The sequence below is a fragment of the Petromyzon marinus genome, chromosome 43 (genome assembly GCF_048934315.1).
Source record: "Petromyzon marinus isolate PM22_M1 ecotype Great Lakes invasive population chromosome 43, UKy_Petmar_22M1.pri1.0, whole genome shotgun sequence".
In the NCBI taxonomy this organism is placed as follows: Eukaryota; Metazoa; Chordata; class Hyperoartia; order Petromyzontiformes; family Petromyzontidae; genus Petromyzon; species Petromyzon marinus.
In genome coordinates, this window is record NC_133709.1 from 1,820,295 (window position 1) to 1,833,361 (window position 13,067).

At 53.2% G+C, this 13,067-nt stretch overlaps 1 protein-coding gene across 3 annotated transcripts in view; it reads right to left on the minus strand.

Moving 5' to 3' along the window:
- Positions 1 to 13,067, minus strand: part of LOC116951404 (cytohesin-3-like) — a 51,017-nt gene that overhangs the window by 16,296 nt on the left and 21,654 nt on the right. Inside the window, exons 1-3 of one of the 3 annotated variants that reach the window (XM_032969954.2) lie at positions 11,476 to 11,994; positions 987 to 1,078; positions 571 to 635 (exon numbers count right to left, since the gene is read on the minus strand). In XM_032969954.2, coding sequence (XP_032825845.2) covers positions 571 to 635; positions 987 to 1,078; positions 11,476 to 11,503 — 185 coding nt within the window. In that variant the 5' untranslated portion in view covers positions 11,504 to 11,994. Of the gene's footprint in view, positions 1 to 570; positions 636 to 986; positions 1,079 to 11,475; positions 11,996 to 13,067 lie in introns of those variants that run through there. The other 2 variants (XM_076073643.1, XM_032969955.2) reach the window with 2 other exon arrangements.

Sequence of the window (13,067 nt, forward strand, 5' to 3'; positions counted from 1 at the left end):
AGAGGGACTCTCTAGACTAGAGGGACTCTCTAGACTAGAGGGACTCTCTAGCCTAGAGGGACTCTCTAGCCTAGAGGGACTCTCTAGTCTAGACCGACTCTCTAGACTAGAGGGACTCTCTAGACTAGAGGGACTCTCTAGCCTAGAGGGACTCTCTAGTCTAGAGGGACTCTCTAGACTAGAGGGACTCTCTAGACTAGAGGGACTCTCTAGTCTAGAGGGACTCTCTAGTCTAGAGGGTCTCTCTAGCCTAGAGGGACTCTCTAGCCTAGAAGGACTCTCTAGCCTAGAGGGACTCTCTAGACTAGAGGGACTCTCTAGTCTAGAGGGACTCTCTAGTCTAGAGGGACTCTCTAGACTAGAGGGACTCTCTAGACTAGAGGGACTCTCTAGAGAGCACGTGGTCTCCCCTTGCACGCTTTCCACACGTGTTGGTCGAGGTGGCAGTGACATCACTTTAACAGCTCCACACGTGACCTGCACACCGTAGGGAGAGATGAGAGATGGGCAGAGGAGAGCGAGAGACGAGGCGAGAGACGAGAGACGAGGCGAGAGACCGGTGATGCTCACCTCTCCTCGCTGTAGGCGAGCGTCTCCATCTCGCTGATGACTCCGGCTATCTCATTCTGGAGTCGCTGGGGACACACGGACACAGCATACGGACAGCCGCTGTTAGCGAGCACCCATTAAGGCTGCCGGGAGCGACGGCGCAGTGGTTGGCGTTCTGTGCCATGGACCCGGCCACCCGAGTTCAATTCTGAGCCATGGTCAACATCGGTTGAGTGATTCTGAGAACCGATCCATAAACTGATTCTGGATCCTCTACACTGATGAATATTCACTCACACTTGTGTGTGAGCATGCTTACACCTGTGAGCGAGTATGCATACACCTGTGAGTTTAAATACACCTATCTGTGTGTGAGTATGCATAGACCTGTGTGTGTATGCACACACCTGTGTGTGAATGCGTACACCTGTACACACCTGGATGTCAGCCAGGAGGTCCTCTTTCCGCTGATGGACATCGTCGAGTTCCGCCAGTTCCTCTGGCTCGTCCGAGGTCAGGGCGCCCGCGGCTACGGGGGGTGGGAGAGTTCGGGGGGGGGGGGGGAGGGGGTGCAGGAGGAGGTCAGAGTTCGAGGTGGCAAGATGGGAGGAAGCGTGATAGGGCGTGAGGATGCCGGTGATGGAGGAGTGTGATGGTGTGCTTGTGGTGGCAGCGGTTCTGGTGGTGAGAGGGGAGTGTGATGTGATGGATCGTGATCACACGATTGTGACGAGAGAGCGATGGTGATGGGACACGGTCTGAATGGAGGGATGGAGGGAGGGATGGAGGGAGGGAGGGATGGAGGGATGGTGATGGAGGGAGGGATGGTGATGGAGGGAGGGAGGGATGGAGGGAGGGATGGAGGGATGGTGATGGAGGGAGGGAGGGATGGAGATGGAGGGAGGGATGGAGATGGAGGGATGGAGGGAGTGTATATTGCAAGAAGCACATTTGAGGATGTCATGTGAGGAGCCACCACCCCAAGTCCTCGTCTGTTCACCGTGACCAGGTGACCCTGTGTGTTCTATGTTTTTTTTTGGGGGGGGGGGGTTTGTGCAAATACACTGAGCACTTTTTCAGGGGGGGTAGGGAGGATGAGGTGTGACTGGGGGACGGTGGGGGAGGGGGTGAGGTGTGGGGGGGCAATCCATAAATATTCCTGTTTAGGGTCCCCCAATGAGCTATCAAGCGCTACCAGTGGCCCTCCCATCCCCGTCAACATCCACCAACCCCCAGGGAGAGAGACTGCTTGGGGGGGCGATCGTGTCCCCCTCTCGCGTCGTAACACGAGAAGCCAGAGGCCCCTGCCTGCTGCTAGCCCGAGTGGCCCTGACCCGGGTCACCTGACCCGGGAACCGCCAGTGACCCGGGTCACCTGACCCGTGTGTGTGTAAGGGCTGTGTGTGTAGGCTATACACACACAGCCTATACACACACCCTGTACACACACCCTATACACACACCCTATACACACATCCTGTACACACACCCTATACACACACCCTGTACACACACCCTATACACACACCCTATACACACACAGCCTATACACACGGGTCACCTGACCCATGTGTATAAGCTGTGTGTGTAGGCTATACACACACCCTGTACACACACCCTGTACACACACGTTGTACACACACCCTATACACACAGCCTATACACACAGCCTATACACACAGCCTATACACACAGCCTATACACACAGCCTATACACACAGCCTACACACACAGCCTACACACACAGCCTACACACACACCCTATACAGAGCCTATACACACAGCCTATACACACACCCTATACACAGCCTATACACACAGCCTATACACACATCCTATACAGAGCCTATACACACACAGCCTATACACACACCCTATACAGAGCCTATACACACCCTATGCACACACCCCATACACTACCTATACACACACAGCCTATACACACCCTATGCACACATCCTATACACACCCTATACACACAGCCTATACACACACAGCCTATACACACACCCCGTACACACAGTCTATACACACAGCCTATACATACACCCCATACACAGCCTATACATACACCCTATACACACAGCCTATACATACACCCCACACACAGCCTATACATACACCCCACACACAGCCTATACACCCCCATCAACCCCCCCCCGCACCGCGTGCACGCGGTGCGACTTTTTGCCCTCGAGTCACTGTGCGGCGAGCGTCCCCAGTCACTCGCTGCCAATTTCATCGTCGTCGTCGTCATCAGATGACTCCTCTTCTGCTTTTGACTTCTCCCTGCACCACCCACCCCCACGTCCTCCTCCTCCTGTCCGCCCCGGCCATCCCCCCGCCCCCACCATCCTCGAGCCATGGGTAACCACCGCTCCACTGAGCTCCACGTGTGGGCAGGCACGTGTGCGCTGCTAAAAGCCAGCGGCCAGAGTTCCATTCCCACTCACGGCTAACGTCAGTGACGATTATCTGAACCGGTCCCGGGCCTCCCCACCGGTCCACTCGGCCTCAAATGAGTACCTGGTGCGAACGTGTAAACATCGTGGAACAAATACATCGCCACCAGGGAGACAAAGGCGACGGGGCGTGGGTGCTGGCTATCCACCCCCTTTAGTGCGCCGTGCCGGCCTTCATAGCTGCTGCTCGCTAACAGCACTTGCCCCAACAGTGTGTTAAGGCTATACGGGGGATCCTTGTCTTTGTCACACCTGTATACCTGTGCACGCGAGGGTGTGATGGCAGGCTGCTGCTGCCGCTCGCTGAAGATGATATTTTCCGATAAGTTTGATTGCAAGAATCAAGGGCAAAAGTCGTAAACGAAGAAAAATTTCCTATCGGCTCAGATCCGCCGATGACGTAAGCCACCATAGCGTCCAGCGAGTGTGAACGACAGGAAATGATTGGAGAATTAAAACCAAAATTCCCCAAAACTTCGGGCTCGGGCTAACCACGAGCAAAACAGAAGTCGCGCTCTGACAAAGTTACCCTGAACGGCCGAGGAGGGGGGAGGGGGATGGTGTCCGAGAGACGACTCATTTCTTTAGGACCGCTTTTTGTGTTTCGTTTCTTGTTCTGCCGCCGCACGCCCGATTAGCACCGTTGGCTAGGTACGGCGCGTAAGAAGTTCAACATAACAAAATACATGATGCTGGTGATGGTGGTGGTGATGTCGATGGTTTGTCCATCTGGAACGCTCTTTCTTCTGGCATTAGGAAGCCATTGGACCTATGCACTTTTAGATCATCTCGATGGACAAACTAATTTCTTTGGAACAGCTTTTTGAGTTAAGTTTGTTGTCCTACCTCCGCACCTCCAATTAGCGCGGGTGGCTACGTACGGTGCGAAAGAAGTCCAACATAAATACAACGCTGGAAAACAGAGTGCAGCAAGCGTTCGTCTTTTTTCTTCCTGATGACGAACGCTTGTGTTGCGATCGAAACGTCGTAGTTTTTTCGTTATTTTTTGTTATTTTCTTTGAACCTATCTACATGACTTTACCGAAAGACCCAAGAATATGAATTCCTGCAGTCACGAAAGCTTTAAGTGAAGATTTAACACCACAACCGCGAGAGGATGGGGCCAGGCAAGTGGAGCTTGAGGTTCAGCCAAAATTGCCACCGTGGCCACCACCCAAGTCAGACGATCGCCCACGAACCGAACTCCTGGCCGCGAGAGATCCATTGCCGGTGGCATCGCGACCACTCGCAAACTCTGCCTCGTCGCCCGAAGCCGTTGAACGGATCGCTAACCTCGACGTCAAACTACAACCGCTTCCCAAGCCATACGGAGAAGAAGCTGAACCAACCCATTTTTTTCAACGAAACTATTTTTTATTTCACCAGGTAATGCCCACTGAGCTATTTAGTTATTTTTCAGAAGCGACCTGGCTATCACAAATGATAGCTCAACGAAGTGGCTCATCAAGTAGGGATTTATAGTAGCAGCCAAATACTCGAAACGCGTGATGTTGATTCTAAATGTGGAGGGAAAAACCGGAGGACTTGGAGAAAAATCCACACACCGGCCATGCACCACTGCCTCCACTCGCGACGTTTCTTACCCCATCCCGCTTATATTATCATTATTAGATTGATCATAATTCTTATTAGAATAATAAATCATTATTAGAATATTAATTATAAAAAAATTATTATAATTATAAAAAAATAATTATTATTATTAAAAAATATATAATCATTATTAGAAGCATATATTATTATTAGAATAATTGTTTTTATTATAATATAGTAATCATTATTAGAATAATAGCTCCTTTCGTACTGAAGTATCTCAAAAGCGCTGCACGGATAAATTAAACTGAACTCACAAGTACAGATACAATCTAAGCGAACTAGAAAGCTGACAACGACATCAATGACTACACTCGAAATTCCAATCAACTAAAGACCTATGATGAAAGCGAAAAACAATAATGATGATGACAGAGTAATCCAATCAGATGTCACCATCGGTTTTCAAATTTAAAATAAGTCATGGTGCTTAACCTGCACATGGCGTCTAATCCGCGTGGCCCTCTCTCTCTCTCTCTGTCCAAGCATGCACCACCACCGCTCCTCTTGCTGTGCCACTCTTTGAGCCACAGACGAGAGAGGGAACCAACCGAAGTCTGCACTCCTCCTTCAAAAGAGGAGGAGGAGGATGAACGGCGACACGACTCGATCTCTCTCTCTGCTGAAGCCCTCTCGTCGTGGCCAGCAGCAGCAAGCAGCAAGAAGCAGCAGCAGCAAGCAGCAAGAAGCAGCAAGCAGCAAGAAGCAGCAGCAGCAAGCAGCAAGAAGCAGCAAGAAGCAGCAGCAAGCAGCAAGAAGCAGCAGCAGCAAGCAGCAGCAGCAAGCAGCAGCAAGCAGCAGCAGCAAGAAGCAGCAGCAGCAGCAAGCAGCAGCAGCAAGAAGCAGCAGCAGCAAGCAGCAGCAGCAGCAGCAAGCAGCAGCAGCAGCAAGCAGCAGCAAGAAGCAGCAGCAGCAAGCAGCAGCAGCAGCAAGAAGCAGCAGCAGCAAGCAGCAGCAGCAAGAAGCAGCAGCAGCAAGAAGCAGCAGCAGCAAGCAGCAGCAGCAAGCAACAAGAAGCAGCAGCAAGCAGCAACAGCAGCAAGAAGCAGCAGCAGCAGCAAGCAGCAGCAGCAAGAAGCAGCAGCAGCAGCAGACCTACACTGATCTTTTGCTGCGACTATTCCACCTGAAGACGGAAGCTTGTGTTGCCTCCGAAACGTCGATTTAATTATTTTATTTTGTTTTATTTTATCTACGTGACTTGACCGAATAAAACCAAAGAGCATGAATCCTTGCAGTCACGAAAGCTTCAAATCTAGAATTAGTAACATATTTTATTTATTTAACCAGGTGAGGTCCACTGTGCTGTACTGTTATAGCTCTTTTGTTGTTGTTCAGAGGTGACCTGGCCACCAACGGTTAGCTGTCATCACGTGGGAATTTACAGCAGCCGTCAAGATACTCTGAACGCGTGTTGCAGGTGACAGGCACCGAGTCGGACGTCTCTCGCTCTCTCGCTCCTGTAGACGCGTCCGAGCCTCGTGGCTTCTCAGTGACGGCTTCAGACCTCCGAACGCCGCGTTCCGACCTCTCCGCTACCCTCCGCCTGTTTCTATCTCGCGCAGGGGTACAGTGCCATATATAGTTTTTTTTTTAAATACTGTCTATAGAAATATTCATTATGCAATCCAACCGCTACAAATTCATGCCATAGCGGAGTCGGGCGCATGGCGCGGGTGGGTAATCCCTTACACCCCCTCCCCCCCCCCGCTTTACACGTGCGAGAGAGTGTGTGTGAATGTGTGTGTGTACGTGTGTGTACGTGTGTGTACATGTGTGTACATGTGTGTACATGTGTGATTGTGCGTAGTGAGGAGCGGTGGTGTAGCGGTTTGCGCGCTGCGCTACTAATTATGGTGACCCGGGTTCGATTCCCGCTCACGGCCAACACCCAGTGACGGTTATCTGAACCGATCCCGGGCCTCCCCTAGGTCGACTCAGCCTCAAATGAGTACCTGGCGCGATGCGTAAACATCGCCACTAGGGAGACAAAGGCGGCCGGGCGTGGTGTTGGCCACCCACTCCCTCGTGTGCCTTCATAGGTGGCCACTAACAGCACTTGCCCCAGCAGTCTGTTAAGGCTATACTGGGCGGGGGATCCTTGTCTTTGGTCTTGTGCTGTAGCTTAAAACTAAGGCGAGATTTTGTTCCCCCCTGCCCACAGTGAGGCTATAGATCCCGGGCACACACAGCGCCACTCTCCGAGGCCTTCATAGACGCCCCTCTGTGAGGTCTCTTGCTGAAGGCGATACCCGCCGCGAGTGACGCCTCACATCGGCGCTTTACAACGCGACGCAGAGTGGCTGCGGAGACGCGAATTGAGTGCGCCGTGTCGCGCACGGCGCCCTGAGCACAACGGGGCTCTTTGTGGGCGCAGGTTTCAACACGCGGCGCTGATAGCCACCGACTCAGAGTCGCCCGCCCGCAGAGGCGGCCACGTTGTCTGTGACCACCCCTTGCCTCGAAAAAAAACCTGAGCCAAGCCCGAAGCCAAGAGCATGACCGAGATGAAACCCCAAACTAAATACCCTGAACCTCGAAATGTACTGCTACGGAACGATACTGCTGCTGCATCTGAGCTGCATCCCAAAGAGTGAGCAACGTGGAAGGGAGAAAAAAGGCAACGTTGTTGTTGGGAAAAATGCAAGGGACCGGAAAGAGAGAATGGATTGATGGCGACATCACGAGATATCAATCCCCGGAAGATGTGGCCACTACTTGAGCCATATTGGCACAAGACGGAAGAACGTGGTCGCAAATGGCACGTGATGATGATGAACCCAAGTTCATAATGCAAGACCCTGAATCTAAACCGAATGCAAAACCCTAACCCTAGCACAAGGCTCTAACTCAAGATCTTAACGCCAACTCAATGCCCTATCTCAAGACCATGACCCTAATGACCCATACAAAAGTTCTTAATCAAGGCCACGATGATCTCAGGAACATATTCCTATCTCCAGTTCATCGTCATCATTGCCATCTTCTTCATCATCATCATCATTGTCATCTTCTTCATCATCATCGTCACCGCTTCCACCAGATCCAAACTAGCAACCATAACCACGGGGCCACCACCACACAACTACGCGGCCACCACTCTCGGCAGTAACCGCCCAGCCACAACCACACAGCCACGACCAAAACCCTTCCACAACCACAAAACCATCACCACATAGTCACAACTATCCATCCACAACGGCATGGCTACAACCTCCGAGGTACAATCACATATCGGCCACAACCACCTGTGCACAACCATTTATCCACATTCATAACCACACCCCAGCCCAACCACAACCACACCCCACTGTAGCCCCAGTGCGTATTGACCGAAGTTGTCTCATGGAGAAAACAAAAATCAGTTATAAAACAGAGGGTGTCAGAATGGTCTTGAGCTTAGCCTGATATCCATAAGTCTCTATAGGAGATTATAGGTTTCAATAGGAGTTTATAGCTTTCTATATGAGTTCATAGGTGTCTGTGTGGGTGTTTGGAGTCTCTGTGCGAGTCTCTGTGCGAGTCTATGGGTCTCTGTGTGCGTCTATGGAAGAGAGGAGATGGGACAATCGGAATAGGGAAAACGGGAAGCTCAGGAATGGGTCTCTAGACGAGGTGATGGGTCTCTTACACGAGCTTAAGGCTTCTCTATGCGAGTCGGTGGGTCTCGATATGAATCTGTGGGAGGCAGAGAGAGGCGCAGTCGTGGGCAGAGTGAAGGAAACCACGGGCACGCACGAGTCCGGACTAGAAGGCAGGGAGCCGGCAGCACGGATTGCCGGGGCACGGGGAGTTGCAGACTCTCGGGGTAGCGGAGGAATATTCTGGCGAGCATTGAGCGAGCGTGGTGAGTGTGGTTAGAAATGTATCTCAGTTGCTACAAACATCGGCACTGGGGGAGACAAATGCGGCCGGGCGGGCGGCCGGGCGGGCGGCCGGGCGGGCGTGGTCCCGGCCACCAAATCCCGTCGGCCTTCACAGGTACCGCTGCTACTTGCCAACAGCACTTGCCCCAGCAGTCTGTTGAAGGCTATATGGGGGGGGGGGGGCTCTTTGTTGTGTGTGTATGCGCGCATGTTTATGGCGTCAGGGAATGCATCACGGGGGGGGGGGGACGCACGCGAGGGGGGGGGGGGGGCTGGAGCACGCGCGTAAAGCTCCCCCGTATAGCCGTCACATAAGGTTGAGGCAAGTGCTGCGAGCGATGAGCACCGATGGAGGCCGGCGCACCACACGAGGTTCGCAGGCACCACGCGGCCGCATTTGGCTCCCGAGTGGCGATGTTTACTACGCACCGCACCAGCAACACATTGTTTCAGGCTGAGTCGACCTAGGGGAGGCTTAGGACCGGTTTCAGATAATGGTCACAGGTCTTGGTGGCCGTGTGGAGGAATCGAACTCGGGTCCGCGGGTTCGTAGAGCAGCGCGCTAACAGCTGCACCACCGCTCCCCCCCCCCACACACACACAGCCGTTGTAGGGTGAACATTTCGGCTTGGAAACAAATTCTACTTCTGCGGTGAAGCTTGGGGCCGGGTGTTAAGTTAAAGTCAAACCTGACGAATGTGAAAGGTTAGTGGACCACAGCCGGGGGGGGTTACTCTCTGGGACAGGGCTAACAAGGAAGTTTACCGTGCAACACCACGGGAAGGGGGGGGGCACGTGCCCCCCAAATGATCCGATCAAAATCCCTAATTTCGATCGGATCATTGGGGTTTATTAGTAATAAATCGACATTTTGCGACCCCCACTGCCACTGTGCAGCATATTATTAAGTGCCAGGGACTCTATGAGATGATAGGACAATAGTCTGAGTCCATAATTGGCAATAAGTAACGGCAACGCGGTTATAAGTGACTCACAGAACTGTGCACAGTTGCCTATCCAGTACACGACTTCCCTGAAGGCATCAACACCTTCAGCGAGCGCGATGCCGATCACACAACGCGGTTCGAATTCGACCCTCGATCGATGGCTGCGTCATCGCCGCACACGCGTCGAATAACAAGCAAGGGACAAGTCCTTACTTACTAGCAACTCCTTACTTACTAACAACTCCTTACTTACTAACAACTCCTTACTTACTAACAACTCCTTACTAACTCCTTGCTTACTAACAACTCCTTACTTACTAACAACTCCTTACTTACTAACAACTCCGTACTTACTAACAACTCCTTACTAACTAACAACTCCTTACTTACTAACAACTCCTTACTTACTAACTACTCCTTACTTACTAACTCCTTGCTTACTAACAACTCCTTACTTACTAACAACTCCTTACTAACAACTCCTTACTTACTAACAACTCCTTACTTACTAACAAAACCTTACTAACAACTCCTTACTCACTAACAACTCCTTGCTCACTAACAACTCCTTACTTACTAACAACTCCTTACTAACAACTCCTTACTTACTAACAACTCCTTACTCACTAACAACTCCTTACCTACTAACAACTCCTTACCTACTAACAACTCCTTACTTACTAACAACTCCTTACTTACTAACAACTCCTTACTAACTCCTTACTTACTAACAACTCCTTACTCACTAACAACTCCTTACTTACTAACAACTCCTTACTTACTAACAACTCCTTACTTACTAACTCCTTACTTACTAACTCCTTACTTACTAACTCCTTACTTACTAACAACTCCTTACTTACTAACAACTCCTTACTTACTAACTCCTTACTTACTAACTCCTTACTTACTAACAACTCCTTACTCACTAACAACTCCTCTATCATTTTTGATTGCTGGAGGGGTTTTCTCCCCTTCGACCTGAAAATCCTCGCTCCGCCATTGGAAGGGGAGCAGAGTCAAAGATGTGGACTAGAAGTCGGGGATTAGAGGGTGGCGGTGGTGGTGATGATGATGGTGAGAGGGTGGCGGTGGTGGTGATGATGATGGTGAGAGGGTGGCGGTGGTGATGATGATGGTGAGGGGGTGGCGGTGGTGATGATGATGGTGAGAGGGTGGCGGTGGTGGTGATGATGATGGTGAGAGGGTGGCGGTGGTGATGATGATGGTGAGAGGGTGGCGGTGGTGATGATGATGGTGAGGGGGTGGCGGTGGTGATGATGATGATGGTGAAGGGGTGGCGGTGGTGGTGATGATGGTGAGAGGGTGGCGGTGGTGGTGATGATGATGGTGAAGGGGTGGCGGTGGTGATGATTATGACAGAGTGGCGGTGGTGATGATGATGAGAGGGTGGCGGTGGTGATGATGATGGTGGTGAGAGGGTGGCGGTGGTGATGATTATGACAGAGTGGCGGTGGTGATGATGATGAGAGGGTGGCGGTGGTGATGGCGAGAGGGGAGGGAAGAGGGGGGAAACGAGAGAAGGAGCGAGCAGATGTTATCTGCACGATGGAGCGGCGTCTGTTTTCACAGGGGGCGGGGAGAGGGGAGGGGGTTCCGAATGGGGGGGGGGGGGCTGCGGCCACATACAAGTCACGTGATTTACGGGAGGCTTTAGCTGATGGAGGTTTGGAGGTGATGACCTCAAGGCCAGGATTGGAACTATGGTTCAGATCAGTGCTTACTACCAGCCACGGCAGTCCGTGAACGCCGCATCCATCAAAGATCCCCGACCGTGCAGCCTGCACCAGACTGTTGAGGCAAGTTTTGTTAGCGAGCACCCATTGAGACGGCACCCATCCAGGTCCCACTCAAGACTCACGTGTCCAAGGTCCCACCCCGAACTCCCAGGTCCTACTCAAGACTCACGTGTCCAAGGTCCCACCCCGATCTCCCAGGTCCTACTCACCCAAAACCCCCCACTCTCAGATCCCCCCCCCCCCCCACACTCCAAGGTGCCCCCGGGACCCCACCGACCTGAGACCCCAGCTGCTGCAGACACCATCTCGGCTGGGACCTCCACGAGCTCCTCCTCCTCCTGCTGCTCCTGATGATGATGTTTGTGCTGCTGACGCTGCTGATGATGTTTGTGCTGCTGATGCTGCTGATGTTTGTGTAGCTGATGCAGCGGTTGACGTTGCTTCTGTCTGCTGCTCTAGTTGTTGCTGCTGCTGCTGCTGCCTCTGCTGATGCTGCTGCTGCTGCTGCCGCTGCTTAAACAACAGCGATTCGGAATGGCGAACAAGACACAAGGCGTGTCTCACCCCCCACTGCGCCTCTCCCCGTCTCCGCGTCTCTCTCTCTCTCTCTGCACCGTCTCTCTTTGTCCGTCTCCCTGTGTGTCTGTCTGTGTGTCTCTCTCCTCTGCCTCTCCGTGCGTCTCTCCCCGCGCCGCGTCTCCCGCTCCGTTCAGTCTCCCGCGCCTCCCTCCGTCTTAAGGACGCGGCGGCTCTGACCGATTCCCTCGACTTCCCCCACTTCGCAGAGCCGTGGGTCAGTGACATCATCGCTCGTGGTGGGGGGTAAGGAGGTGACGGGGGGGGGGGCGGGAGGAGCTGTGGGAGGGGCAGGGGGGGGGTAGACGGTGGAGGTGGGGGAGTAGGGGCGGGGGGAAGGAGGTGGGAGCAGCCGGGCGTCATCACGGAGACGGCGCTCTGGTGAGGAAGCGCAACCCGCCCCCACACTTCTGGAGGTGGAAAGGCGGGGGGTGAGAGGGGGGGGTGGGTCAATGCGCAGAGCTGCAGACGTGACCCGGGGGAGCGGCAAGTGGCGGACAGACTTTGGGGGGGTGGGGGGCAAGGGGCTGGGGGGTAAATTCCCGTTCATCATCGGCAGGATGATCATGTCACAGCCAGCAGCACTTATTATCACTCGAACACCGGTGAGTGAGCGAACGCGTAAATGAGTGAGTGAGTGAGCGAACGAGTAAACTGAATTGGGCGAATGAAGTTGTCAATGGGCGAATGAGTGCTTTAATCACCGAGCAACGGAATGACTAAGTAACCAAGCGAATTGACGAACGAGTGAACGAAAAAAGAATGACTGGGTGAATTGATGAGTGAACGAGTAACTGGCTGAATGAGTGACACGCACCGACAGCGTGAATACACGATTGCGTTAAACAACAAAACACAAGTGCGTAACCGAACGAGTGAAATCCACCCAGGGAATGTCTCAATGAGCGTGACGGTTGACGAACGACGGAGGGAGGGAGGAAGGAAGGAAGGGGAATGATCGAACCGAGCCACCGAACGAGGTTCGAGAGCGACTGTCAACTCTGCCCCCCTAGAGGAGGTGAACTCATCCCGCGAGCCCGCACCGCCGGCTTGGGGCGACTCTTGGCACCCACGCGCGCAGGCACTCACCTGTCCTCACCTGTCCTCACCTGTCCTCACCTGTCCTCACCTGGCTGACGTCACCACCCGCCGCCCGGATGAGGGATGGTGACGGGCGGGGGAGGGGTGCGGTCAGGGCGTTGAAGCGTGGGGGGTCCCGGGGGGGGGGGGTGGAGTGGGGGGTGGAGTGGGGGGTTCCGGGGGGGGGGGTGGAGTGGGGGGTCTCAGTAGACC